The sequence below is a fragment of the Rhinopithecus roxellana genome, chromosome 9, assembly GCF_007565055.1.
Source record: "Rhinopithecus roxellana isolate Shanxi Qingling chromosome 9, ASM756505v1, whole genome shotgun sequence".
Taxonomy (NCBI): domain Eukaryota; kingdom Metazoa; phylum Chordata; class Mammalia; order Primates; family Cercopithecidae; genus Rhinopithecus; species Rhinopithecus roxellana.
In genome coordinates this window covers 125,479,731-125,504,575 of record NC_044557.1, presented here as the reverse complement: position 1 = coordinate 125,504,575, position 24,845 = coordinate 125,479,731, and the positions used below count along the sequence as shown (strand labels likewise).

Below are 24,845 nucleotides of genomic sequence, written 5' to 3'. Positions count from 1 at the left end.
CCCCTGTGCTGTCTACTGGGAAACATTCATTGAAGGGAGACAAATCCTATTTTCCTTCTGTTCCCCATCAACTTGGCAGTAAAATACTGTCGTTCGTATATTTGAACTTGCCAGATTAATATCTGAACTTCCTTGTGCTGACCCTTTGAAGTTAGTTTTTTAAAATAAGTCACCAGTTTTGAAGGACTATCCTTTTTTAGACCATATACAAGGAATCTATCATCTGCAAATAATTAGACAGTGGGAATGATATTGTATTGCTAATGAGCAGATGTGCAGACTCGGAGTGGAGGAACAGCTGCACACATATAAAATGCAAAAGCCACCCAAACCCAGCATTATGAATTCTGAAAGGGATTTCATTCTTCTAAGAATTTCGGAAACAGAAAAATGAAACAAAGAATTTAACTGATATTTTTATTAATTGTTCTTCCAGTCACACTTTCCCTTGTGTCCCGTTATCATAAGTGTTCATAGCATCTTTGCTGTTTGCAGAAGTGTTCTTTGCACTTTTAAATCCTGCTGTCATATAATACTGTAAAGCTGATATTTAATATTTTTCCTTTGCCTTTATAGTGTTACAAGAGTTTGGTGGCTGTGCTGAGTGACAGAGTCTCACTGGTGGGCTCTCCTGGGCTGTGCACGATGCTGAGTGCTCATGTGTACGTGATCCCATTTGATCCTTAAAGCAACCTGTGAACCTTAGACCCATTTTATAGAGGAACAGATGGGCCCAGAGAGGCGAAGTGATTTGGCACAAGCCACTTACTACATTGCTTGACAGAGGTGGAATTTGGACTTAAGGGCCAAACTCAAAAGCTGATGTTCTTTCTGTTGGGTGGCACATGGCCCCACAGTGCTACATAATTCTATCAGAAAGCGGAAAACATGACTCACTACAGCTGGAAACAGCAGCACATTATCCGATGATTTTAAACTCTTTGTGATGTCCATTACAATTTTATAATCCTGTTAAGGATTTGCAAGATGAAGAAGTTCAAATAATCAGGCTTGTGAAAACTTATAGCCAGCAAGAGTTTCACATATCTTAGATAGTAATGGTTAGGTCATTTAGAATTTGAATAAATTGCTGAAATGGTATGAAATCAATGAAAAGAAATGAAGTCAGAAGAATTACTAGACTTCACATAAAAGGGTACTGAATTAGGTCAGAGAAAAATCAGAGCTGATAACACTGGCGGCAACTAGGATTTCTAGGTTCCAGGAATGGCAGGCTGAGTTATTCAGACCAAATCGCCCACTGAAAGCAGCTCCACATGTTGAATAAAATATAACTATATATATATATATAAAGCATCACATCAAAGAGCTGACAGAACCATGAGGAATTACCAGGTTAAAATGGAAGGCAACACAGGAACCCAGACAGGTAAGCAGAGGATTAGATACATCTTTATTCTGAGCAAACTTGTTAATCCCAGAAAATGTGAGCTTTGAGAGCCTTATTAAGGACATAGAGGGAGTAAACGTAGAGGGAGTGACCGACACAATTCCAGCACTTGACCCAGTGGATGTGATAAGATGCTGTTCCCCACATCGGGGTGGGGGGGCGCCTGCTTCTCTGTCCCACATGGAACAGATTCCAGGCTGTAAAAGGCTCAGTATGTTTCAGAGGGATTAAAATCATTTAGCTTTTGTTTCTCTTACCATAATTCAAGTATTGAGAAAATCCTCTTATGTTAGAAAATTTAAAAATTTCTGGCCAGGTGTCATGGCTCATGTCTGTAATACCAGCATTTTGAGAGGCCAAGGAGGGAGGATCACTTGAATCCAGGAGTTCAGGACCAGTCTGGGTGACTTAGTGAGGTCTCTGTCTCTACGAAAAATTAAAAAAAAAAAAAAACAAAAAACTAGCTGGGCATGGTGGCACATCCCTATAGTCCCAGCTACTCAGGAGACTGAGGTCGGAGGGTTGCTCGTGCCCAGGAGGTTGAGGCTGCAGTGAGCCATGATTGCGCCACCGCACACCAGCCTGGGCAACAGAGCAAGACCTTGCCTGAAAAAAAGAAAAATCTGAATATCCTATTTATCACAGATAAATCATGATGGAAATTGGAAAATACTTTGAATCAAATGGTAATTAAAATACTATATGTTAAAATTGATAGGGCATAGGTAAAGCAGTTCTCAGAGGGACATATAGAGCCTTAAATTCATATATTAGAAGAGAAGAAAAGCTGAGCTAGTGTCCCTCTCAAGAACTTAAGAAAATCAGCAACAAATTCAACCCAAACAGTGTAAAATAAAGAAATGACGAGAGCCGAAAGAAATGAAATGGGAAGCAAACAAACATAAGATCAAAAAAGCTAAGAGTTGGTATTTCATGATGGCTACAAAATTAATAAAGCTCTGGGAAGCTGTTCAAGTAAAAAGTGAGAAGGCACAAATATACAACATTAGGAATAAAAAATTGGGATATCACTACAGATGTGGGAGATTTTACAGAAACCAGGAGGATATGATAAGCAACTTTATGTCAATAAATTTGAAAAGTTAGATACATTCTTTAAAAATATAGTTTAATAAAACTGAATAAAAAAACCACTGGCTTCATCGGTGAGTTCTCCCAACATTTAAGGAAGAAATAATTACAGGTTTTCATAATGTTTTCAAGAGATTAGAGAGGGATGCAGTCCGTCCTACGATCCTTGCATGATCTGGATACCAAAACTTAACTATGTAAGAAAAGTAAAGTATAGGACAATCTTACTTATGACTGTATTTGCAGAAACCCTGTGCAAAGTATTAGCAAACTGAATTTAATAGTATATAAGAAAATAATACATCATGACCAATTTTAGGTTCCTCCAAGGAACACAAGCTTCAGTATTAACCCATGTAATTAACCACCTTAGCAGGTATTTTAAAAACGTGTATGATTATTGAAATAGATACGTAAAAAGTATTGAATGCAATTCAGTATTCATATTAAAAACACATATAAAAGATGACTTTCTTATTCTGATAAAGAGTACGTGCAAAAGCCTACAGCAAACATTGCATTTAATAATGAAGCATTGAGAAGCTACAGAGAATGCCATCACAACTTCTAATCAGCATTGGACTGGGGTCCTAGCTCATGCAGTAAGTCAAGGAAAGGAATAAATGTATACTGATTGAAAAATCCACTAGATACCTATTTACCTTTCCCCGGCCAGACACCATTCCTATTCTCCCTCGAAGTGGCCATGTGACCGAGTTCCAGCCAGTGGAATGAGGAAGAAGTGATATATGCTGCTTCCAGACCTGGCTCAGAAAAACCTCCTGCATGATCTGTGAACTTTTCTCTCTAGATTCAGGCTGCCTGCTGAATGTGAATCCCAAGGGAAAGCTTTGAAGCAACGTACTGAAGGTGGTGAAGCTCTGTCAGCCTAAGCCCCTGAAGAGTTCATGAAGCAGAACTCGTACCATCTCCTTTTTAGTAACTGTGCTTTGCGTCTTCTATTATGTCCAGCCACTGGAATTTCAGGGTTGACTTATTTACCAGGAATTGGTACCTTGAAGTGGAGTGCTACCAAAAAATCTTAAAAACAAAACAAAAAAAACCCATGGCATTGGCTTAGTAGTTAGGCAGCTGGAAGATCTAATATTGGGTCTTGTTTATGGTTGGTAAACACGCCAATTCTCTCCAAGTTGTTTTATAAATTCAGTGCAAATCTCAATGAGATCCCAACAGTTTTGTTATTGTTGTCGTTGTTGTTTTTGTGGATCTCAAAAGCTAATCTTGACATGTATAGGGAAATGCAAAAGCCCAAGAAAAGCAGACACTTGCATAAGAACAAGAGGATGGGAGGACTTACTCTTCCAGATACCGAGTCATTCTAAAGCTACAGCTATTAAGACATTGTGAATCTGATGTAGGGACAGATGAATAGAGAGTTCAGAAACACACCCACTCATGTCAAAGCATGACAAATGACACAGTTGGCATTTCATAGTCCTGGGGAAAGAATGGTTTTTAAATCAAGAGTGATAAGATAATTTTCTTATAGGAAAAAAGTTAATTGGATCTCTACCTCACACCATACACAAAAATCAATTCCAAGTAGATTGAATACATAAATATCAAAGGCAAATGTACGAAACTTCAAGTAGATAATATCTTCATGACCTTGGGTTTCGGAAGCATTTCCTAAACAAGGCACAAAAGCACTAACCATAAAGGAAAAATATTTGACAGATTTAACTATATCAAACTTACAACTTTGGTTCATCAAAAAGCATCATAAAATGCCAAGAACAAAAAAATGAAAAATAAAAAATAAAAAAATGCCAAGAACAGAGAGATTATATTTGATAAAGGATGAGTATTCAGAATATGTAAAAAATAGACTTAAATATATATGCAGTGTTTTTTTTTTTTTTTTAGAAAAGACAGACTGCTGAGAAAAAAAATGGGCAAAGGACTTGAATTATGGCAAAGAAACATATAAAATGATAATTAACATTATTAATCAGGAAAATGCAAATTAAGATCAAGCAAGATTCCATTACACACCAAACCGACTGACAAAAGTGAAAATCTGACATTAGCAGACTTTAATGAATTGGCAAGCATTTAGAGCTCCAGGAATTCTTGTGCAGTCATGTGGTTTTGTAAATTGGTACAACTACTCTGGAAAAATAGTTCAGCATGTAGTTAAGTTGAAGACATGCAAACACTATACACCAACAATTCTATTTCTAGGTATGTACTCAAGAGATACTCATGCATATGTATAAGAGAATACATGTCAAGAATGTTCTTTACAGCCCCAAGCTGGTAATGTTCATTAAGGGTAGAAAGTATAAATCCATTGTGGTGCATTCATACAATGGGATATTATGAAGCCATGAAAATGAAGAAAATGGAAAGACCTCATGATCATAATTGTAAGTGAAAGATTCAAACTATAATTCCACTTATATTAATTTTAAAAATAGGCTGTATTAGTCTGTTCTCATTCTGCTAATAAAGACATACCTGAGACTGGGTAATTTATGAAGAAAAAGAGGTTTAATGGACCCACAGTTCCACATGGCTGGGGAGGCCTCACAATTATGGCTGAAGGCGAAGGAGGAGCAAAGGCACATCTTATATGGTAGCAGACAAGAGAGTGTGTGTAGGAGAACTGACCTGTATAAAACCATCAGATCTCATGAGACTTATTCACTATCATGAGAACAGCATGGGAAAGACCCACCCCCCCATGATTCAGTTACCTCCCACCAGGTCTTTTCCACGACACATGGGGATTATGGGAGCTACAGCTCAAGATGAGATTTGGGAGGGGACACAGTCAAGCCATATCACAAGCCAAACTAAACTAGCTTTGTTCTGAATGTGTCTATGTGCTAAAGAAATTATTACAAAAACCAGGTGTGGTACAACTAGAGAGAGGGAAGGCATTGTCATCAATAGAGACACAGGGAAGACTCCCAAGGGTACTGGCTGTACTCTCTTGATGTTAGTGGTGGTGACACGAGTGTTCACTTTATAATCAATAATTATAGATAGAGTAATATTAGGCACTTAACTGTGCATGTCCATTTTATGAACTTTTGTACATTTATGTCTTATGTACTTTTCTGTAATTGAATCTAGAAACTATAAAGGTATAATATGTTGATTGCTACTTCTGCTAATGTGAACACTATCCATTATGGACTAGTTTTGTAAATGTGTGTGCACATGTGTGCTTGGTACTGATTTCAGTGTAAACATGTTGTAAATCTCATGTAGTAGGGCACTTTGGTTGTAAAACTTTAATATTTGGACTTGCAATGATGACCTAAAAATTTTACTATTTTGAAAGTTTTCTAATATTTTCATTATTTGGCCAAACTTGGGATTTTAAAACATAAACAGACATGGAGTCCCAAAAGACATTCTAGGACACATAATAATTAAAAAGATTTTCTTTGGCCGCCATAAATAGAATTTCTGTTTTACACAAACAAAACTCACACTACAATAGCTTTTTATACCTTTTATGAAGAAATCACCACATCTTTTCAAAATAATTTATGGCTATAGAAATAATGTGTACTCCTTACTGAAAATTGGGATCTTTCATTTTTCTTTTTGCTTTTAGATATGGAATAAATATTTGGCACCTCTGTTATAAAGCAACATTATTCCATCTCCCTTGAGATGCACTGCATGAAAAAATGCAAAGAACATTGTGCAGATGATAGATAGTGACCGTATTATGTGGCTGTTTTCCTTTTAAAAGAGAGCCACGTAATAGCTTTCATAGATCCCTATATTCCACTTAATTTTTTACCTAAATTATATATATTTACAAATGGAAATAATAGTGGTTAAGATCATGGACTTTGGAGTTAGATGGTTCCAGATGCAGCCCTGGCATTCAACAGGCAACCAGCCTCTCTCTGAGTGTCAGTTTCACCTTTGAGAGAGGGTCAGTTTCACCTTGGCAGCGGGAAGAGGCCGGGAAATGGGTTTGCTAATGTGCTCCAAGTATTTGCAGAATTGGATGAATAAGGTAGTAAAGCACAGTGCCTGGCCATATTGAGGACTCTTAAGATTGTTAGCTACTTTGATGATCCCTCTCCCTCTCTCTCTCTTCCTTCCTCCTCTTCTTCTCCCCCTCACTCCCTCCCTCCCTCTCTTTTGATGAAAGGAGGACTGTCCATTCATTTATTCAGTGTTTTAAATTAAAAATGAGCTGTCAGTTAAAATGGACAGGATTAAGCTCTCAGATAAAGTGAGATAGTTATATTCATAGGGCTTGTCTCAAACACCTAAGGTAAAGGCAAGGTGCACCCAGAAGGGTCACCTGGATAATAAGAAGTGCCATCTTTCACTGTGAGGGATACAGGCTTATCTACTTCGGGGAGGACACTATGGCATGTTTTTTCACGGAGACCCTATTTTCCAGCAGAAGGCAGGAGGCCACCCTGAAGCAGCACCTGGGTGAGCTCTCCCACCAATGCCAGCATCCCTGGTGGTCTTCCTGTGCCACTGCAGCATGCAGGTGGCTTTTGGCGCAGCAGATCATAATGCAGGATCTGTTTTCTCTTAGCAGCAGTCTATAGAAGAGAAGAATGTGAGGGTCATGCTGGTAGGAGTCACTCTATTTTCAGCCAACATGGATAGTCCTGCTAATGAGATGGCTCCCGCGAAGCTTCCTAAGATAGAGATAGCGATTTCAGACCCTGAGGAGTCGGAGCTGACTTGTCCTGATGTTCACTATCAGCTGGTAACTCCTGCATATCAGTTCAACTCATAGCATGAACTTCCCTTTAAAAGTTCTCATGTTCAGACACATTTCTCATGTCTCCAATCAGGACGGATAAAACAGGATTGGAACCCAAAGATGAGCTGAGGCTTAGGAGGCCCTCTGAGCAAAGGAGAAGTCATCATCTTATGCTTCGTTATAGATGGAGCGTTTCTGTTTTCCACTGCTTCCTCCAGCTCTGCTGAGAGGGAGAGAAACCTCAGAGCAATCTCAGGGTTGCTTGTCCCTTTAAAATCTTCTTTGGAGAGACTGGATGGAGAAATCTCAAGCATTAGTAGATGCCAGGAGGTCAGTTCTCATCAAGAATGCCCCAAAGCCCAGTCCTCATTAATCAGTTTATAGAGTACTATGGAAGAATTTTAAGCACAAGATGTTGTTTCTGAGCCAGTAATTCTCTTTCCACTCAACACTGAAAGCCCATTGCTTGCTTCCCTGGTCCATGAAGACAGCCAAATAGTGTCAATAATTTTTCCTCATAGTTTTTCAAAAGCCAAGTGGAGGGCACAGTGAACTTTGCAACACTTGTTGCATCTGTGGGAAAGGGGGCCCTGGGTCATTGGTTGGTGATTATGCTCACTCAGGGTTCCAGAGAATTCTGTAGCTCCTGGGAGTCTGATCTTTCCACACATCTCTGGTCCCCAACATGACTTGTCAAGATACCTATGTGGTTACACGCCCAACCCACCAGCTTCAGGACCCACCAGGCCCCTTGTCAGACCTTGTCCTGCCTCTTCACAGTCCTCAGAACATTCCAAGCTTGTTCTTATTTCTGGGCCTTGGGCTGGGATGCCCTCTCCCCAGCAGGTACTCCACATCCAAAAGCACTTTGTTCCATTGTCCTCGATTATTTTGCTGTAACTTCTCATGCATCCATTTTGGAAGGAGCAAGGGCTTTGGTGTCGGGGTGATCAAAGTTTAAATTGCAGGATGGCCATCTACCTGCTGTGTGACGTCAGGTGGGTCACTGAATGTCTCTGATCCATAATTTCCTTTTTGTCCAAGAGTGTTAAGAATATCTTCTCCACGGGGCACATGTGAGGATGAAACAAGAAATGATGGCAAAGACCTCGCACAGGGAAGTACAGTGTCAGGCTCGTGACTACTCTTCCCCCTCCCTCCCTCGTCCTGGTTATTCCTTGAGACCAGGGATTATGACCTAATTCTTCTGTAGCCTCCAGAGTGTGGAGGCTACAGTCGGCACACATGAATTCTTTCTGCTGGAGAGAACATATTTATGTGCAGAAAAAGGAAGGACATATAGGGGTTATTCTACCATTCAATAACATTTTTCTGTCCTATCTCAAAATATAATTTTGGTTAATCTTGCCCTCTGGAAAACAGCATTATAACGCCTGTTTAGATCGATTTGTGACAGTCAGATATTTCATTTGTTTTGTGATTCAATGAGTAGACAAGCAAGGCCACTTGTTGTATTCCCAGCCGTTCCTGGGTGTTGGCTCTTCTGGGTTTTCAATCTGTTGAACGTCCAGTCATCCTTCCCGGTGAAGCATCTTTCTCATCTGGGCTTCAGGCTTGAGGGTAACATGCTCATCCTCTTGAGAAGCTGGCATCAGGGCTTTGACACTGATGCTGCCTGGGTTGCAGCTGCTTTTGCAAGCAGTACCAGTTCCTTCCAAGTCCCTGAAGGCACCACATTGCTCCGCAATCCTTACCTTTGTTCTACCTTCACCCTTGGCGCCCACCTGCTGACAAGACAAGTCACTTCCTTGATACAGCCTTTGAGACATGGGCCCTTTCCCCACTGATCACACGAACTTACTCCCTTTCTGAACCCCTGCATTTTTTTAACCTGCACAGATATTCCTGTAATCCCTCTAATGCTTGCTTATGCCTGCTGGTCTCTGTTTTCCCTGAGTATATTAGAAATGTGACTAGCTGGAACATGCTACAGGGTCCAATTCCTGAATCCCAGTGCCTGGTTCATTTTCACAACAACATGGTGGCATATAGGGGATCTGTAGCAACCCTGTGGCTGTTTCACTCTGGGGCACTGTCACACTCAGATAGAAGCTGACCGTCATCCACCCTTCAGCTGCTGAGACAGGCAGAAAATGCTCTTTGCTGACTTTAAGTGGCGGACTAGATGGGTAGATGACATTAGTCGTAGATGCAGGACTCCTGCTGTGTGCCAAGCACTGTGCCAGGAATTTACACAGACATTGTCTCATTTCCTCATCCACCAAGGGAGGGATGATGAAACCTTCCACACAGGTGTCTCCTTAGGACCCAAGGAAATAATATGTATCATAGTGCGTTACATGTGACAATTGGAGTAGATCGTTGTTTAAATATTTCACGTAAGAGTATGTATTCATAGAACATCTAGTGTGATCCAAGACCTGTGATAAATCTACCTGGGTTCAAACGTATTTGTTGTAATTAAAACAGGCAAATCAAAACAGATACATTTCCTGCTTGTTTTAAGAAAATGCTGCAAACAAAAAATTAAAACAAGCACTTAGCAGGACATCAGGCACAGGGACCATATGAAAAGTGTTAAAATGCCTTGGCATTGTGCCCAGTTTGATGCTGGCGCTGTTGCCTGGCGACCAGGTAACCCTCTCTGTCTTCTGCTTTCCCAGGTATGCGCCAGGGGAGCGACCATGGCACTCAGTACCGCTCGGCCATCTACCCGACTTCCGCCAAGCAAATGGAGGTGGCCCTGAGCTCCAAAGAGGACTACCAAAAGGTAGGGGTTGCTGGGCTCCTGGCCCCTGGCTTGGGCTACCATGACTAGGGCCAGGTTGTGATTTTAGAGGGGAGTCTGCTGCTTTTCAACTGGAATTGTGTTTTATTTGTGCATCTCTTAGAAATTTATGTCAGCCTCTAGGAGTGGAGCCATTGTGTCCAATACATGTGCTAAATGAGGTTTTAAGAGTAGGCCTGGGCCAGGGCCAGTGGCTTATGCCTGTAATCCCAGTACTTTGGGAGGCCGAAACAGAAGGATGCTTGAGGCCAGGAGTTCGAGACCAGCCTGGGCAACACGAAGAAACCCCATCAATACAAAAAAATATAAAAATAACCTAGGCATGGTGGCCTGCACCTATAGTCCCAGCTACCTGGGAGGCTGAGGTGGGAGGATCATTTGAGCCTGGGAGGTCAAGGCTGCAGTGACCTCTGATTGTACTACTGCACTTCAGCCTGGGTGACAGAGCAAGACCCTATCTCAATGTAAAAAAGTAAAGAGTGGGCCCTTATGTGTTTGTCTTTAGAATCACTCATCTAGATGAAGATATAGCCTGTTAAAATAAGTATTTTTCCTTCTCTCTTTGTTTCTGTCTCTGTCTGAAGCTCCCTCTTTTTTTCTTCCCTCTGTATTAGTTTTACAGGGCTATTGTAACAAAACAATCACAGCTTGGTTGGTTTAAACAGCAGATATTTATTTTCTCACAGTTCTGGAGGCTGGAAGTCCAAGATCAAGGTGTCAGCAGGGCTGGTTGCTTCTGAGTGCTGTGAGGGAAGGATCTGTTCCAGGCCTCTCTCATTGGCTTCTAGATGGCTGTCTTCTCCATGTTCATATTCACATCACCCTAGTTTTATGTGTGTGTGTTTCTGTGTCCAAACTTCTTGTTTTTACACAGTCTGTAGTCATATTGGCTTAGTGCTAACCCTCATGACCTCATTTAACTTAATTACCTCTGTAAAGACCCAGTTTCCAAGGAAGGTCACAATCCGAGGTTTTGGGACTCTAGCTTATCTTTTGGAGGGAGACATGATTCAACCTGTAACGCTTTCTCTCTCTGTCATAACAGTAAATTGAATTACAATAAAAGTAGTTCTGAGAAATATACACATGATATCACAAAACAATTATTTTCACGATTGTATACCATTTTTAAAAATCCTTCAATAGAGATTTAGTTGTTTTAAAAACAACTTGAGTTGCTTTAGTTTTTAGAACTTTGTGATAGTACTTAGATTTTATTTATCATTATATTTTCTGATGTGGATTTGCATTTGGCAGTAGAGCTAGAAGCTACTATAAAGCTAATCTATGTTAGAATTATGTAAAAAGTCAGGTACGCAACAGTCCCCAGGAATGAGTGGGCTATCCCCTTATCCTGCATGGTGACAGAGAGATTGCAGAGACGAGGAGGCTGTAACTAGAGTGTCCACTGATGAGCAAGTAGTAGGATGGGTGACTCATGGTCAGTTCGACTGTGATGAGCAGAGTCTGTCAAAGGCCTGAGGGAGGCGCTGAAAGAGCCCATTCCTTCCTCAGCCCCTCCCACATCCCTCCCAGGCTGTGATGTCTGCTTGGCTGGTCATGGTAGGCAGCCTGTGGGATGGCCCCCAGTGCTCTCTGTCCATGTGTAATTCATCTTCTTGAATATGGGCTGCATTTAGCAACTCACTTCTAATGAATGACAGCAGTGATGGGAGTGATGGGAGCACTCTGAGACTAGGTCATTAAAAGCTTGTGGCTCCTATTGTGAAAGCTCTCTCTTACTGTCTGAGAGATGGTAGGGGAAGCCAGCTTCCATGTCATGAAGCAGCCCTGTGCAAAGGCTTACGTGACAAGGACAAAAGGCTGCCAAGAACCACATGAGTGAGCTTTGAAGACCCTCAACCCCAGTCGAGCCTTCAGATGAGACTGCAGCTCTGCCTGACAGTTTGATTACAGCCTCATGAAGGACCTCGAGCCAAAAGCACCCAGCCAAGCTGTGCCACAGAAGCTGTGAGATAATAAATGTATATATTTTGAAGGTGCTAAGTTTTAGAGTAATTTAAGTATACTTATATTTCCATTCTAAAAACCTTTTACCTATATATTCTTTCTCTTATCCCTTTTTCATAATGGCTTTTCTAACAGTGGTGGGCTAACCTGGGCATTTATGGTGGTGGTTACACATGTAGGCTCTACCGTCAAATTTTCTCAATTCACATGTCATCTGTGCAATTTATTTTCAAGTACCTGCCACTTAGAAAGCCATATGTTCTATTTGACTCAAGCAGACCTATGAGGATAAGGGAGACCCCATTATCCCCATTTTCCAGATGCTCAAAGACAGACAGCAATGACCTTAGAATAACTGAAGTTAAAGAGAAGTAAGACTGGATGCAGGGAGCTGAGTTGGGCAGCTGTTATAGGATTACAGTCCAGAAATGGTGGAAGCTTTGTCTAGGATGGTGGAAGTATGGGTGGGAGGGAGGGATATTTAGGAAGTACAAAGACTAGAACTTGGAACTTCACTGGAAGTGGGGAGTCAATAAGAGGGACAAGTCCAGGTCCAGATCGTGGCTGGTGATTCTCACCAGGTTTCTGGCTGGTGATTTTCTGTACAAAAAGCAGAGGCAGATTTGTGGGGAAGGTAAAGTAAGTTGTGAAAGTGCAGAGTTTAAGATACCCAAGACATGGGCATCCAAGGGAACTGTTGGGAGGAGCCATGGGCTGTTTCTGCCTTGCAGGGAGGATTGTTAGGACTGCTGACTGGGCAAATGCATGTGAAACACAGGGCCTAGCACACAGTAAATACCTCATAAACAGGAACCCTTATTATTATTGGGAGTTACCAACTTATATTTGGTAAATGAAACCCCAGTTGCTGATAAGATCACTTGGGAAAAGTAATGAGATAAAAGCAAAAGAAGCAGGGTGCAGTGACTCAACGCCTGTAATCCCAGCACTTTGGGAGGCTGAAGCGGGTGGATCATGAGGTCAGGAGTTCGAGACCATCCTGGCTAACATGGTGAAACCTCGTCTCTACTAAAAATGCAAAAATTAGCCAGGCATGGTGACATGTACCTGTAATCCCAGCTACTCAGGAGGCTGAGGCAGGATAAACTGTTGAACCCAGGAAGCAGAGGTTGCAGTGAGCCGTGATTACACCTGGGCAACAGAGCGAGACTCCATTTAAAAAAACAAAAAACAAAAAGGCAGAAGAGAGGGCTTAGTACTCGAGGAACTAATTCCTCCACTTGAGTGGCAGGAGGGGAAATGTCCAACCAGGCAGGACACTACACTGGGCACCACAGGAACCAACCCCAACCAAGAACTTAAAAAGTGGTTCAATTGATTCATCCCACTGTATTTAGTTATAAAAGCGGTGTTTATAATTAGTACTAAAAGTCACGTATGATAATGCCATCTATAAATTGCCTAATGTAATGATTTGTAGTCCTCTAGGATACCAACAGTAATACCAAGAGACTCTGGAAGCATATTAACTGCCCTCTAGAATACTGGAAATCTGATGATATCCTGGTGTTTGCAATGAAGATTTTCAGTTCAAGGCCAGTGCCTTCCATGTGATGGTGAAGAGGCTTAACACCGAATTTTCCAGTTTCTATCCCAATATAGTTTCTACCCTCCATTTTGAAGGGAACCCAAGTTGATTTTAGATAAGTGATATCCATAGGAGGTAAAATTTAGGTATTATATAATTAATTAATGAGCTTCTATAATCATCCTTTCATTATTTTTGTAGTTTTTGGAAAGGTTAATCTCGTAGGCAGTTGTATTGACCAGATATTTTCTGGGTGTTCTGAACCTAAGCATATGGGAATTAAATACGTGTGTGTGTGTGTGTCTGTGTGTCTGTGTGTCTGCATGTCTGCTTGGCTTTTAAAAGTAGGGTCTATTTTTTAAATAAAGATCAGGGACTCCTGTGCCTTTAGCATCCGGATAGCCACTGCTGCTCAAATTACCACATATAAACTGCCTAATCACCAACTCAGGGGACAAATGCTGTCACATCTCTTTTATGGTTCTGCATAAATAAAATTGACCCTAGATTCAACTGGGAGATGAGTTGAAAGTTCAGTGTTTTCATACCAGCTAATTGACTAAACCCCAGAGTGGTGACTAGACCAGTGCTTCCTTCCAATACCACTGTCCTTTCTGCCATGATGCTCTGGTCTCTTTTGCACTGTCCAGTGGAGGGCCTCTGGCTGTTGAGCACTTGAAATAGTGACTCACTGGCTCAGTTCCTCAGTGGCTAGTGCGACTGAGGAACTGAATCTTTTAATTAATTTAAATTTATATTTAAATGGCCACATGTGGCTGGTGGCTACCATATTAGAGAGCATAGCAGTTCATTAAGGGGTGAGCCTGTGCATGTGCGCATGCATGCCCATGTGCATTGTAGAGGGGTGGGGCACGTCAGTCTGGATCCCTGGCCCTCTACTCTCACTATGGCTTATCTCAAGAGCATGGGACGGCCATGGAACATGGGATGGCCATGGAACATGGGACTTACTGCCCATCAGAGTGCTGCACTGGGAACTGCCTGGAGACCACAGCATGAGGGTCAAGTTGTTTTCCTTTTCAGGAACCAAAGTGTCTCTTTGTGTACCCCAACCTGGTGAGCACTAGGGCTAACTGGACACCTGTGCCCAGGTGACCACTGTGATTTTTAGTTTAGCTTAGCTTAGCTTAGCCTGGGTCCCCCAGAAAGCAGAGCCCAAGCCAGAGGCTTGTGTGTAAGGACTCACTGAGGTGTGTGGCTCCAGGGAGCAGGAGTAAGGGGCAGAGAGACTGGGGAGGAAAGTTAAACAAGTTAGCCCCTGGCACTGGTAACTGGTTGTTTGAACGTTATGAAATGACTAGGCATTCAGGGGAAGATAAGGAAGCATGTTTCCATTGAATGCTATCACTCATAGTTTCATTCTGCACTTCTGGGCTGCACATGTGTGAGCTCAGCGTACTGTGTACCAGGGCAGGAGGCAAGAGACGAGGCACATGGCATTGAGTGTAAGATTGGGCAATGCAGGTGCACAAAAGCTGCACATAGTGAATGGGGTCCTTGCAGAACTGGGTACTGTGGCTGGCCTAGCAAGAGGCAGATGAGGCCACAGGGATCTAAAGTGATGCATTAGTGTCCTCCGGGTCCACTGTCTCCAAAGGGTCCTTCTCACCCCAATCCAGGGAAGCCAGCTGACTGCAATGGCTCAGGAATGATTTGTCACGATAGAGTGACTTTCTGGCACCTCTGGTAGAGGTGAGAAAGAAAAACACAGTTCAATTTTAGCAGAGTGCATCCTGCTACAGTCATATGGTGATATAATACGTACTTTCATATAGGTTATATACCATAATTATATATAGTATGTATATCTGTATAATCTATAGCTATATAATAATAATAGTTATACTATTAGAACAGCAACAACAGTACCAACAGAGTACTTACTAAATGCTAATCAGCCACTGTTTTAAGTCATGTATAGATGAATGAAGTCATGTATAGATTTTAGATGTTTATCTGTATACGTATATATGTTTAGCTGTAGATGTGTGTCTGTGTCTTTATATAAAGTTAAATGCATTCATGTATTTATGAGACTCTTTTAAGTTTTGAAACTTGAATGAATTTCTGACTGTTCATTCAGTTGATATAACTGATAATACAAACACACATTACAAAATCAACAATTCGCAATGCCTGTGAGAGGTGATGTTGTTAGCTTTGATACTATAAAGAGGTTGCTCTATGCTTTAGCCTTTACCTTAAAAAGTTATCTGGTTTCTAATACATTCACAAAATGGGGAAAATTGCCAATCTAACCAATTGCTTTATCCACTGATGGAAGGAGAAGGAGGAAGCTGAAGAGGTGACAACTGGACTGGGCTTTCCTGTGTTTTATATCTAGGGTAGCCTTGAACAAACTCCTGAAACCACAGAGGTGTTTAAGGTAGGGAAGGTCATTTCTTAACACTACTGGATTAGGGTCTAGATCTCTGTACTCTCATCAGAAACATTTAGTTTGATTTCTAAAAGTGGGGAAATTCTGTACATGACTCATTCTGTTCATTTTATATACACTGCTTTCCTCCTCAGAAGGCTTGATGTTTCTGGCCCCATCACTACATTCGGGACATTTGTCTTCGAGCCCTGATGGGGCCCCTACCACTAACTGTAATGTTGGCTTAGGTGACTACTCTAATAGTCTTCTTCACTAGCCTGCCCCCAGTGACCCCCTAGTAACCAGCTTCTTCAGCAACTTCTTTATATGTGAAGTTTGGAGTGACAGTATTGCTTACCACAGAGCAGCCATTTGAACATAAAATTAGCTGATTTTATCACAGGGACCAATTGTTGAGCTAATTAGATGTGCAGTACTGCTGAGGAGCCAGAAACCAAAAGTGATTTTCCATTGAAACTGGTTTTCTGCAAAGTTGGCTGGGTTGTGGATACCAGCCTCACCAGCAACTGTTAGAGTTTTGGCTGGAGAAGTTTGCTAATTTCTAATCAGATTAAAAGAGGCAGGAAGGACTTAAGGAGGAGGACAGAGTCTGAAGGAGTGAAACTTGAACTTCACGCTGGGTTTGCCGACCTTGAAAATGCTGGATTCTGCTTACAGAATTTGACAGCTGCTTCATGTCTTTGGCGAGCTGAAGACTTTGCATAAAATGTAGGGGGGTGTTTTTGCCTTCAAGGAGAAGACTTCATCATCTTTTCTTAGCCTCATTAAAAAAAAAAAAAAAATTTTCCTCAAACCTTTGGTGGAATTATTTGCTTATAGCACTAACTGCAAGACATCATCTAATGTATTATTGTTTTTGGATTATCGAATATAGATAATTTACCTCCCAACCGAACCCATCACAAGAAACATTTCCCAGTATCCTAAACTGAATGTGGCCTCCAGTAGAGTGAGGGTGGTTCACATGTGATTCTTTCATCTTGAGAAGGTGACTCCAGCTCATTTCGGAATTAAATCTTTTCCCACCGAGCGATTATGTTTCTTGGAATGTGAAAGACAGCAAATCTAAAGAGCATTCTCCTGGCCATATGACCTGGCTCCTTCTCCCAGTGACTCCTCCCAGTGACTCCTCCCAGCTCCTTCTCCCAGCGACTCCTCCCAGCTCCTTCTCTTCTCCCAGCTCCTTCTCCCAGCTCTTCAAGTTTTGCGAACAGTAAGCACAATGCTTTCTCTGGGTATTTCTTTCATGAAAAAGAGAAGAAAACCTTTTTCCCTTGCATATATTTTACAATATATTAAGTTGTAATAAGAATAAAATGTTTCTGGAGTCAATGTGAAATTACCCACTGTGTTTCAAATATAAAACAGTGTTTTAAAGGCTGTTTCTATCTGTCTCTCAATGTTTGTCCACCCATCCATCCATCCACCCACCTGTCCCTATCATCAATATATAGCTACAATCTTTAAATACTTGCCATAATTTTATCTTAAACTTCAACCAGCTAGCAATTTATTATCTATCATCTCTGTATTTGTTGATAGTTAATACAGGGTCATTTAAAAGAAAAGTTCCCAAAGTGAAAGGTAAAAAACAGTATGCATGTAATGAATGGGCTCCAGCTAGCATTTTTTTTTTTTTTTTTGAGATGGAGTCTCGCTCTGTCGCCCAGGCTGGAGTGCAGTGGCCGGATCTCAGCTCACTGCAAGCTCCGCCTCCCGGGTTCACGCCATTCTCCTGCCTCAGCCTCCCGAGTAGCTGGGACTACAGGTGCCCGCCACCTCGCCTGGCTAGTTTTTTGTATTTTTTAGTAGAGACGGGGTTGCACCGTGTTAGCCAGGATAGTCTCGATTTCCTGACCTCGTGATCCGCCAGTCTCGGCCTCCCAAAGTGCTGGGATTACAGGCTTGAGCCACCACGCCCGGCCCCAGCTAGCGTTTTTTAGAATAAAGGTTTAGTTTTGATTATTTAATTTTCTTCCCACTTAGATTGCAGCCAGATATTTGGTGACTCCCTGTGCTCTTCAGTTAAGCCCTGACAAATTGTGGTTTCACTGGTGTGTGTGTTTTGTTGCGGGGAGGAAGACAGTGTCATTGCCAAATAACCTACTTGGCCGGGGGGCGGTGGCTCATGCCTGTAATCCCAGCACTTTGGGAGGCCGAGGCGGGCGGATCACAAGGTCAGGAGATCAAGACCATCCTGGCTAACATGGTGAAACCCCGTCTCTACTAAAAATACAAAAATTAGCCGGGCGAGGTGGCGGCGCCTGTAGTCCCAGCTACTCGGGAGGCTGAGGCAGGAGAATGGCATGAACCCGGGAGGCAGAGCTTGCAGTGAGCTGAGATTGCGCCACTCACTCCAGCCTGGGCGAGACTCCATCTCAACAGTAACAACAAGAACAACAAAAAAACCTACTCACCTGTGCTACCAATGCAGTCATTGCTGCTTTTCTTTAGCAGAGTTTGAATACCATCTCTATGGTTGGTTGTTGGGTTTTTTTTTTTTTTTTTTTTTTTCAGTATCACTGATGCTCTGAGTGTTAATGACACTCAAATTTAGGGTCTAAAACTACCCTCTGGACTCCAGATCCCCATAGCGAACTGTCTACTTGTTATCTCCACTTATTTGTCAACGTAATATTTCCTAAAATGAAGGTTTGATTCTTGCCATCCACTGTAAACAAGCCCCATGGCTTCCTCCTCCCTCCCCACTCATTGACCATCTTCCCCATCGGGTCATCATTTAACTTGCCTAACTAAGCAAGATGCTCAGAAGTCACCCCTGCCTCATTCCTTTCCCTCGCCTTTTCCCTCCAGTGAATCAGATGAACAGATTCTACCTCCAAAAGACATCCCCACTGTGTCTGCTTCTTCCCTTTTCTCTCATGTTCACTCTCATGATTTAAGCCACCATTATCTGTTCCTGGACCACTGAACTTCTTACCTCTCCATGATTACAACCACCCACACAGGCAGCAGAGTGATCTTCCTCAGTGTTACTCAGGCCATTTCCCTTCCCCGTGTCAGCGTCTTCCATGGCATCCCTACTGTATTCGGAATGAAATCTGAACTCCTTCGCACGGTCTCCCAGGTCCTTCAAAGTCATGTTGCCGTCTTCCCATGAGACATCTGTAACTTCTCATCAGAGAGCCTAATTATCACAGTATATCTAAGGTGTAACCAATAATTCTTAAAGTTCAGAACCTTTGAATAAGTCTCAAGAATTTCTTAGAGAACTGGGGACTCAGGATGAGAACCACAGGGACTCAGGAAATCTTACTGTTGTGCAGTGAACATCATAAAAGAATGGTTTTATATTTCTTTGTATTTCAAAGTTGATCCCTGCATGGACTCACTATTGCCACACACAGACCAAATTCAGAGGCTGTGGACTTGCTGCCTGGTTGAGGCTATGCTGTATATTAAGAGGAAGGATTAACCATCATGTTCTTGACCGTGAAGCCTATCCTGCAAACTCTCTTGATGCCAAAGTTGCTATTATGATCATACAACAGTATTTGGGAGGATGATGCCAGTGGGTGGTACATGCAACTGCCTTCCTCTCACTACTTTGACAAATCTCTGACTTTTTGTCCCTGTTTTAATATCCTATATGACAAATGACCACAAACCGAATGGCTTAAAGCAACAAGGATTTATTCTCTCATGGTTCTAGAGGGCAGAAGCCCAAAGTCAGTTTCCCTGGACCCAAATAAGGGTACCAGCTGGGCTCTGCTCCCCAGGCCTCCAGGTAAGGATCCCTGCCTGCATATTCCAGCTTCTGGTGGTGCCACCATCCATGGCCTGTGGCTGCATCACTGAAATCTCTGCCTGTGTGGCCACCTGCTTCATCCTCTTCTGTGCATCCGACCTCGTCCTGCATCTCTCTCATAGGGACACTTACAGTTGCATTTAGGGTCCACCCAAATAATCCAGAATAATCCCCCATCTCAAGATCCTTATTTAATCACATCTGTGAAATCTCTGCCATATAAAATAACACTCACAGGTTTTAGGGGATTGGAACATGGACATTTTGGGGGAGACCATTTTTCAGATGACCACAGGCCCCATAAACTGGTCTCCAACCTGTCAGTGTCATGTGTCCACCCCAAAAGGGGAGACTGAAATTAGGGGTTCTTCCCCGGGCTGCTTAAGAGAAGTGGGCCTTGTTCAGTAGGTGGGAGCCCATCTGGCTTCCCTGAACTCCAGAACACACTCAAGTTTTCCAGCGAGGATGGGATTTGATTTCCTCTCTTGGGGCGTCTTTATCTACTTTTGAAGAGAGGTGAAAATTTGCAAAAGTTTATCCCCTTTCATACATCTCTACTTTAAAAAACACCCAACTTTACTGCTGTACTACTTCTAAAATAAAGTGGCATATCAAAAATAACAATAGAAAAAAATAAATCCTAAGAGTTAGAAGGATATTTGGGAGAAGAAAAAACTATGTGTGTGTGTGTGTGTGTGTGTGTGTGTGTGTGTGTGTGTGTGTGATCAAAATGCATTTGAATGTTTTGCAAGAGTGGTCTAGCACTTCCTTAGTCACTTACTCTCTTTGAGCCCTGACTTAATTTCTTTGATACCAATTTTTAAATGATCTAAGTGTGGATAACAAAATTTCCCAATAGGTTCATTATAAGAATTAAATGTGATATACACACACACAAGCTGGCATGCAGTAGTGACCCAATATACATTATTGAAGCTGAGCCCCTTCAGTTTTATGATCCAGAAAATAGTTTTAATTATACCAACCCAAATGAGAGAAATTAAATATACTCAATGAATATTTAGCCATGCTATAACCATCATAATGTAACTGAACCTGATAATTCCCCAGCAAGAGGTACATATAGATCCTTTGTGTTTTCTTTTCAACATCCATAGGCTGACAATGCCTTTTTCTCCTTATTCTCCCCCCATGTTCCTCAGTAAATTAATTACCTTATCAAATATTAATTATATACAGATTCATTGCCAGGCTTGCATTACAGTTGCTTTAAACAAAGCTGTCTGAGGCAAGGTCTTCTGAAGTTTGTGGTAATAAACCATCCCACATACAGTCACAGAAGCTCACATGTGACAAACTCTCTTTTCTACGGAGAATTTCCTAGGAACTCTTCTCCCATTTTCTGCATTAAGGAAACTTGTAGGGGGCTTCCATTCAGCTGTGTGTCCCCAGTGCCTGGTGCTGTGCTTGGCACCTAGTGATTGTCAACAAATATCTGTTGACCTGAACTGAAGTGATGTAGCATATAAAGAAGACAATTTTGTTGCCCCTTGTTATGGACTGAATATCTGTGTCCCCCCAAATTCCTATGTTGAAGCCTTTATCCCCCAATGTGATGGTGTTTGGACATGGGACCTTTGGGAGGTGATCAGGGTTAGATGAGGTCCTGAACTGGAGCTCCCATGATGGGACGACTGTCCTTATATGAAGAGACACCAGGGAGCAGGCTCTTGAGTACTCTCTCGCTGTGTTTCTTACCGCACACAGAAGTCACGTGAGCACAAATAGAACTACCCGTAAGCCATGAGAAGAGGTCTTGGAATAAAACTACCTTGCCAGCACCTTGATCTTGGATTTCCCAGCCCCCAGAACCGTAAGAAATAGAAGCCCGTTATTGAAGCCACCTAGTCTGTGCTATTTTGTTACAGCATCCCAAGCTGACAAGCAAGCCCTGTTTTGTGTGCTATATTCCATGGAGGGGTGGGAAGAGGCACTGGCTTGGAGGAGAACACCTGACGAGCCCTGGCTCTGCCTCTAGTGACCGTGGCCTTGGACAGAGCTCTGTGGCCCTACTTCTTCTTTTGTAAAATGGAGAAAATAAGAACAGTGGAATGTTATACAGTTTTTCATTGCTTTCTCCTGTATTTTGCTGGGTAAACTTCACAGTCACACACAGGCTAGGGCAGGATCTGTTCTCTGACTTGCCTATGAGGAAACTGAAGCTCAGAGGTGTTCATTCACATTTCCAACATGACCCCCATAGTAAATGTAGAGAGCTAGAGTCATTTGACTCTGAATTCCATAAGCTTTCGCCCATGCTGTGTGGAGATACATGCTAATCTGTCAAGCATTTTATGAATACAGTCATCCTTTGGTATCCAACGGGGATTGCTTCCAGGACCCCCTGCAGATACAAAATCCGATGATGCTTAATCCCTTATATAAAATGACATTTACATATAACCTATGCACAACCTCTCATGTACTTTAAATAATCTCTAGATTACTTATACCTAATACAATGCAAATGCTATTAATATATAAAAAGTTATGCTGTATTCTTAAAATTTGTATTGTTGTTTTTTTATTGATATATTTGTAGTAATTTTGATCTGTGGTTGGATGAATCCATGGACACAGAATGCAAGGATACGGAGGGCTGACTGTATCAGGGTTTAATGGGTGACTGCAGAGGTAAGGCTGTCAACAGTGACTTCATCCTGCCTTTCCAGAGGTCCTCAAATTTCCAACCATAGTTACAATATAGGATCAGCGAATCTTCCTTTTTCTCACGAATTGAGAAAATGTCATGGTTATCACTGTCTTTGTTCCCAGGGAAATGGGTAAGTTGCATGCTAGAAGCATCCCTTCTCGGTCTATTGTATTCTCTATGCTGCAATGTTTAAAACCCATCTGAGTACCAAAAGATTCTTGTTTTCACCAACACTGAAAAATCATTTATTTGCATGGGAAGACCCTGAATAGACATGGGTAAATGTCAGTTGATATTTTATGGTTTGGGGATTACATAGTTCTTCTTCGTCTTTAAAAATTTGTTTTATTTGTGCTGTTGTTTAAAGCATGAAGTTATGATTTAAAATGCCCTTGGAAAAACCCTGAATAATTCATTGACTTACCTTAGTCAAAAAGAAAAATTCCCCCTCCCCACTATATGCCTATCAATACAGATAAAATTCCTCTTAGTCCCTTTCTGTAGCTTTGAGGTTAAAATTACGGGTGTTATTATGAACTCTAAATAAGAACTTGTGAAATAAATATTTTAAAAGTGCCCATTTCTGGGAGGCAGGCACGCATATTTCTGTGTATACAGCCATGTAGACAGCTAGATCTTAGGCGTAATGGTTTAGTTGAATGTGGGTGATTATTTTCATTTCCACTTATTACTGTGTGCTAGACTCCCTGTGTATGAGTACAGATTGCCCTTTCTTGCACTGTATTTAGAAATCTCTGTATTACCCTTGGGCATTTGTTCATTAATAGGGGGTGGGGAAAGGAAAAGCTTGTAATAATGGGCTTTACATATTAAACTGTGTGCATCCACATTCGGGCCAAATGGAAAATCTGGTTTGTATGACTGCCCTCTGCTGGCTGTAGGCCTTTGCTGCAGTGGTGGGATGTGAGTCCCTGGGTGGAGCCGTACAGATGCCGGCATCAGTCTTTTATTCACCTGCACTGAGTTCCATCCAAGTGCATCAGAAGCAGCCTAGGGATCCTACCTACTGCCCAGGTTGATGATGGAAGAAAGCATTCTTGTAAGGACCAAGGAGACGTTTTCATTTTAGTAGAAATACTGTAGAAGTATAGACACAAAATAATCCTGGCCAACCTAGGGTGACGTTTGAATGAATGAATTCAGATTTCTCCACGGGCCACACTCTTACTCATCTTTCAGTGGGAACAGGGGAATATTTAGTGGCCCCCGTATGTGATGTCCGGACGCCTTGTGGAATGCAAGATGATTTTATGGTGTATCCAGATGAATCTTTTAAATCTCAATTATGTGTTTATAATATATATTAAGAAAACTGCAGTAAATGTTTGAAGCCCGCAATTTCATGAAGGTGATGGCTGAGGTGAAGAGCAGGAAGTGGTACCTAAACACACAGCTGCCTTCCTTGCAGGGATGCCTCTTCTGCAAGTCTTTGGACAGAGAAAAACCACAGGGAGGTCTCCCATGACTTGGGCAGCAGTGGCTTTGTACTTGCTTTGTGTATGACCTTGGGTTGTTGACCTCTCTAAGCCTGGGTTTTCTTATTTGTTAAACAGGATAATAGTGGCTACTTCTTAGGCAGTTATAAGGATGATATGGTGTATATGTAAAGTGTCTGTCACAGAACAGGGGCCTGGGCAATGCCAGATTCTTCTTTTTCAGCTCTCCACCCCCCAGGACACTTCTCAGAGCCCGCCCCCCCTCCATGTTCGCATCATGCTTGGCTTGCAGCTCGATTCCTCTGACCCTTATGAGAGTTTACACGTTTCGTCTCCCTCCGATGCTGAGTGGGACCCTCCCTTGCTTTGCATCTCTGGCAACATTCCATGAGCACTTCACACAAGGCAGGCACTCTGTGAATGTCAGGTGAATTAAACCCAAGTGCAAAATACTTGGAAGCAGCATTTTCCCATTCTCCAACACATGTAAAGAATTTCACCTATCAGATTAGGACAGGGCCTGTATGTTTTTCTCCCCCTACCCGCCATTCGTGTGGTCTGGTAACAGCAACAGCATTAAGTTCCCGTCCATTGGGTGCAAGCAGGGAAGAAAAAAGGCCCCAGCGCCTACTGTCCTGCCTTCTTGCCTGCGTTAATATCACCTCTTATCTTACCAACTAACATATAGGGGTGTGTGTGTGTGTGTGTGTGTGTGTGTGTGTGTGTATACACACACACACACTCGTTAATTTCCATGGAAGAGAAAGGGATGGCAGCAGAAACATTTTAAATACAGCATTTCCGCTGGGGTAGGGTCTATTTTAAAGACAACAAAAGGGCCTTTGTTGTTGTGGCAGGTAGATGGATAAGCCTGGCCCTGGTTCAGCCTCTATAAAGCGGCTCCAGAGTGATAGGATCAGAGAAACTACCAGGAGGAGGAGGGGGCGCAGGGGCCCTTTGATTTCTGCGGCGCCAAGAGTGAAGCGGGGTTTGCCGTTTCCTACAGGGGCAGT

General features: G+C 42.1%; 1 protein-coding gene across 5 annotated transcripts in view; it reads left to right on the top strand.

Annotated features, from left to right (window-relative positions):
* The window catches only part of MSRA (methionine sulfoxide reductase A), a 365,945-nt gene that overhangs the window by 247,619 nt on the left and 93,481 nt on the right, over nt 1-24,845 (top strand). For all 5 annotated transcript variants that reach the window (XM_010353452.2, XM_030937674.1, XM_010353454.2 and 2 more), the window contains one exon: nt 9,869-9,975. In XM_010353452.2, the coding sequence (XP_010351754.2) occupies nt 9,869-9,975 (107 nt within the window). The remainder of the gene's footprint in view (nt 1-9,868; nt 9,976-24,845) is intronic.